We start from the raw sequence: 5,480 nt of genomic DNA, 5'->3' as shown, positions 1-5,480 counted from the left end.
CCCTACCCCTTTCTCCCTCTATTTAGTTTAATCTTTGTCTTTCACCTCAGAATACCTCCTTTCTAGTTTCTTGAATTGGGTTACCTCAACCAAATTCCAAATATGCCACCGGTTCACTCTAGTCCATATTTCCAAATGGACAATCCGGCAATACTATCTTTGCTCCGGCCTACTCCTGGAGAGAAACACCGGAAGTCCAGTAGTGGCGGCCTCTTGCGTATGTTCAAGCTCTTCCCCATGCTAACCTCGGGGTGCAAGATGGTTGCACTATTGGGTAGACCCCGGAAGCCTATGCTGAAGGATAGTGCTACAACAGGTACAATTTTTGGCTATCGTAAAGGCAGAGTTTGCTTAGCAATACAAGATGATCCCCATTGCGTGCCGATGTTTGTCATAGAGCTACCAATGCTCACCAGCGCACTTCAAAAGGAAATGGCGTCTGATATAGTCAGAATAGCGCTAGAGAGTGAAACTAAGACTCACAAGAAGAAAGTGTTGGAGGAGTTTGTCTGGGCGGTGTATTGTAATGGAAGAAAGATGGGTTACTCTATCAGAAGGAAGCAATTGTCTGAAGATGAGCTTCATGTTATGCAGCTTTTGCGAGGTGTGTCAATGGGTGCGGGCGTCCTTCCAAGCCCAAACGAGAAGGAAACGGCCGCAGATGGGGAATTAACGTACATGAGAGCAAGATTTGAGAGGGTGGTTGGATCAAAGGACTCCGAAGCTCTATACATGATTAACCCAGATGGTGCACCTGGCCCTGAACTAAGTATTTTCTTTGTAAGAGCTCATTAGAATTAATCTGTGTTATTCCAGGTTTATATTGTACACTTGAAATTTTACATCAGTACCATAAAAACTATTTCCTCTTGTTCAATGACGGAAAGGAACAGATCACCTTGGCTCTGCTATGCCTATGTCCCATGGTTCAGGTAGCTCATGGTTTTTGCGCTAGGTGCCAAACCTAAATTAGCTGCTCCGTCACTTTCACGTAGTTGAAAGCCAATATCATCTTCTTTTTCTGCCTTGAGAATAAGATGAATGCCGACATACCAGGCTCCCTTTTTCTCAAACTGGACAATGAACATGGATTATGCATTAATGGCGGATAATTTACCTGGTTAACCAAACTTTTAGCCTGGTGTATAATTCAACAGCTACAAATTCTGCAGATAACTTTGCAGAAAACGATAAAGGTGCATGTCTTTTTGCATCAAACATTTTATCCCAGTTAAGTACTTCGAGGAAAGATCATCTACTGAAAACACAATTCCAATTAAGAAATTTTTGTCCCTGTACACAATCTGTTGCTTGAAAGGTGTCAGGGTTCCATGGTTTAATGTAATGGAAAATACTAATGGTTAGCATTCAAGCATACCCAAATATTAAAGTCTGGATGTTGAAGTATCTGATGTAGACTCCCAAATAGATGTTTCTGTGGTGGCTGAAACTCCGAGCATTTACTTTCATAGGCCTCCTAGGCATAAATTCTCGCCACCAAAAACTCCCTGCTTGCTTTTCATAGGCCATATGTGTTGACATCTTGTGCAGACAATCCCTTTCACAATCTATCAATATGATCCTCATTAATTAAGTACAAGCTTTCCTTTAACTTTTGTCCTGAAGTCAGTTTGATTGGCAAATCATGCTTCTATTCAGAAGATTCAAAAACCAAAAGCAACACCACGGGGACTATAGCTAGCTAGTTCTTGCCCATATAGAATCATATGAAAATCCCATTCATCTAAATCAAAGGGGGAGTTGGTGTTCCCATTACAAAAAAAGTATAAAGCTCCAGACAGCTTGATAGGGGCAGAAAAATTGAGAAACAAGTAGACCAACAGGAAAACAAAGCAAACCTGCTAAAACAAAAACTGGAAAACAAGCAGATGCAGAACAAACAACAACAAAACTAATACTACGGTAAGGGTAGTTGTGCAGCCCCATTGACAGGATTATCAGGAATTTGCAAATGCTTTGAAAGTTGAAACAAGGCTGACAAGCAAGATCAGCAAATAAATGGTAAGGGTAGCTTTGAAACAGATTGAGGGAAACCAAAACAAGTTAGAAGTTGAGAAATGGGGTGGGAAATTGAGAATAGGACCAATATATGTACTGCAGACATGGACATATGTGGGATGGGAATTATGGTTGCAGCTTGGGAAGAAGTATTCCTTTCTTGGAAGGAATAGAAAAGTGAAAGCTGGCCCAATCATTGGATCCCAATGTTAGTAAAGCAAAGGTGAAGATATTGGTTTTCCTCCATTGAAGATTAAGAATGTTCCAAGAAAAAAATAAATCAAAATGTTGATGGGGGCAATGAAATGAGAGTGACTGTGGCCATAGATGTAATCAAAGTTTACACACTTTAACCAGAACCATGCGTGCTTGCCATCGAAACTAGCCCATAGATGGCCAACATCAGGTAATATTTGGGCCACTATTCAACCAAAATGCTCAATTCCATGGCTCTTCTCGGTCCACAGCCTTATCGGTCCAACCAAGATGACTGCTAAAAGGAGAAACAATACCCAGCACGCTTTATTTACTAGCCCACAACAAACTTCTATCTCCAAAACCAATTCTATGAAACCAAGTTTTCCTCGTACTCACAAACGTCCGCATTGACCAGAAAAAATACTTTAAAAAATTTTTAAAAATCTTTTATTTTTTTATTACATTCTATTAAATTTTTATATTTTTATTTTTAATCATATAAACTCTTATCATTAATAGTTAATCAACTATACTTAGTTAAAATATCACATATTATTTTATGACATATTGATATATCATAAAAGATGATAACATAAGATATTGATATGATATGATAACATGATATGTGATATTTTTATTTTTTATGTTATTGTCATGCGAGTATAAATTGAGAAATAATATTTTTTATTGATGATAATTAGTTAACTATTAATTATAAAAATTATCTGATTTAAAATAAAAATATATATGTTTAATTGAACGTAATAAAAAAATAAAAATTTATTTAATTTTTTTTAACAATTTTATGATTTTTTTTCAAGCATTATAACTCTAAATGATAAATATTATAAAAAATATGTACAAATATTATATTTAACTTGTGATGATTATAAAGATTTTATATCTTCTTTGATATTAAGGTTTGAATTTTATTAACAACATTTAAGTAATTTTAACTTGATTTAATTTTTGAATATGAATTAAATAGAAACAAAATTGATTTAACACTCGATATCATAATTAAATTTAAAAAAAAAACTTGAAAAAAAATCATGGGCTTGATCAAGATTAATGGTGCTATATTCTTACCCAATCTAACAAAAGAATCAAACAAATCACATTATAATTCACCCGTAAATGGAGTGACTATGAAGTAGCAAGTAAGAAATAGTACCAAAAAAGGAAAAAGAAAACAAAGAAGATGAGCAACCATGCAACCAATGGGTTGACCGGTACAAAGAGGACAAACCACCCCTTGTCCACGCGGAGTCGGGCTAAACCCTCCAAACTTCGTATTAGGACCAAAACCGACCGGCAAATGGGTTGGAAGGAGACAACACTGGGCCCACCTTGATTGCCACGAATCAAGTGGCTCAGAATCTGTTTGATCAGATTAAAGAAAGGAAACAATAAATAAAAAATCTCTCTCTTATCTAAATTAACGACAGGGTCCAAATTCGTGTCCCACAAGTATACAACCGTCAGTAGACAAATATTTAGTGTCTTTGGGGAAAGGATATTTAGCGGTTCTATTAATAAATTATTTTATTTTATTTTTTTATTTTCATTTGTTGGTTGAAAAAAAAAAACCCACTAAAACAAAAGTCGGTGAGCGGGGGGAGGTTTGGTGCCAGCTGGAATATCAACTGCCCAACTGCTTCTTTCTGATCTTACGATCACAGGCCCCACCATGAAAACTCCAAAAGAATGTTGCCACTTGGGCGGCTACGATGCAATCATGATATCAATCCCCCGTTCACATTGCTGGACTCCATTTTATTTATCCTGTTTTTTTTCTTTCTAACGCGTGCATCATACTCGCTATACTATGATATGAACTTTGTTCGAGTGCTTGAGACCCAACTTGCTACATTAAATAGTTAATAATCCAATTGGTAGCTGGCATAATCTTCATGAATAAGCCTCGGTGTCCAACATTCTCTTTATATAGTCTAAACTAAATCTCCATTTTAAAATGTTTTTTCTATATGATGAAAATTGAAATTATAAATAAAATTAAATATCTTATTTATCAATTTTGAAATATCAATTACTAAATTCATAATTGACACTTTTATAATAAATAACTCCTTAATCAAATAATTTTTAAGTATATATTATTGTCACACATTCACATCTATAATAGATGAGGTGAGTTTTAATTTATAAATAAAAGTATTTTTTATTTAATATGTATATTTTTTAAATTTAAAATATAAGTTTATTATAAATTATATTAAAATAAATTTAAATCTTTCTTAATATATAATTTTTATAAAAAATATTAAAATCGAGATAGATCCGGATCAAGATGTAATTACTTTCTTTTATAAATAAAAGAAGATAAAGATCCTCTTTCATATAAGAGTATTATAATTTTTGACTATAGGTAAATTTTCTTACATCCTAACCACTTTGTGACAAAATGATTTATTGCCCGCTCCGTAAAGAACAAAACATTGAGAGGAATGATTATTATCCGCTCCTAAGTGAAAAAGTAAATAAGATTGAAGGTAATAATTATGAGGAGTGTGAGTGACACGCTCCCTAGGGAGGAGTGGAGAGGGTGGGGGAGGAGTTTGTGTTGGAATAAACCACAAAGTCAAAGGGATTCAACTTGAATCACGTGAGATTCTTACAGGCTGGGAGTGGGCCCATCCTACGTGGAGGGCGTTGAAGTCATCTTCAAAACTGGTTAATTTTTTAACAGTGTGGTTGCTCTTTTGTTCCAGCGACGGTTGATTTGGAGCCGTTTGATCCAAGGAGGGCTATTGGATTTGGACTTACAGCTGTAAATCTGGTGCAACCAAAAGTTAGTCAAAAAAGTGAGCGGGCCCCACTTCCTTTGTTTTTGTTTTTGCCGTTTTAAAACGTTTGTTATATGTGTTAAACAGCTCTGCCTTTCCTGTCATGTTTTAAACGCTCCCGATAAGCATTGTGCTGGTGCGAGTACGAGAATGATTTTATTATTTTTCTTTTCCTTCCTCAGATCCATTGGTCTCCTTTTAATTCCATTTTTACCCTTATTTGAGTAACAAATTTCCTTTCTTTTTTTTTTCCCCTCATTTTCTTGATTATTTTGCCTATAGGTTCAAAGCTAGTAAGTATGATTGTGATTGTGATTGTGATTGTACTAAACAAGTCCTCCTTGATTTATCTATTTCAAGAAATTAGTTTAATTATATAATTTTTTTTATTCGGATGCTTGGCAGTTCATTTAAATCAGGAGAATATCTTATAACTTAATTTCAATATGTGTATAT

At 34.9% G+C, this 5,480-nt stretch overlaps 1 protein-coding gene across 1 annotated transcript; it reads left to right on the top strand.

Moving 5' to 3' along the window:
- On the top strand, positions 1-877 carry LOC110416877 (MIZU-KUSSEI-like protein (Protein of unknown function, DUF617)). Its single transcript, XM_021429006.2, has one exon. The coding sequence runs from the start codon at positions 103-105 to the stop codon at positions 793-795; it is 693 nt and encodes a 230-aa protein (XP_021284681.1). The 5' UTR covers positions 1-102; the 3' UTR covers positions 796-877.
- The last annotated feature ends 4,603 nt before the right edge of the window (positions 878-5,480 follow it).

Source organism: Theobroma umbraticum, unplaced genomic scaffold, assembly GCF_002168275.2.
Source record: "Theobroma umbraticum cultivar Fairchild unplaced genomic scaffold, ASM216827v3 scaffold_51.0, whole genome shotgun sequence".
NCBI lineage: Eukaryota > Viridiplantae > Streptophyta > Magnoliopsida > Malvales > Malvaceae > Theobroma > Theobroma umbraticum.
This window is presented reverse-complemented; position numbering and strand designations above follow the sequence as displayed.

Bases quoted from the DNA above. Each gene is read 5' to 3' on its own strand.
- LOC110416877 (XM_021429006.2), top strand. From the start codon at position 103: ATGCCACCGGTTCACTCTAGTCCATATTTCCAAATGGACAATCCGGCA.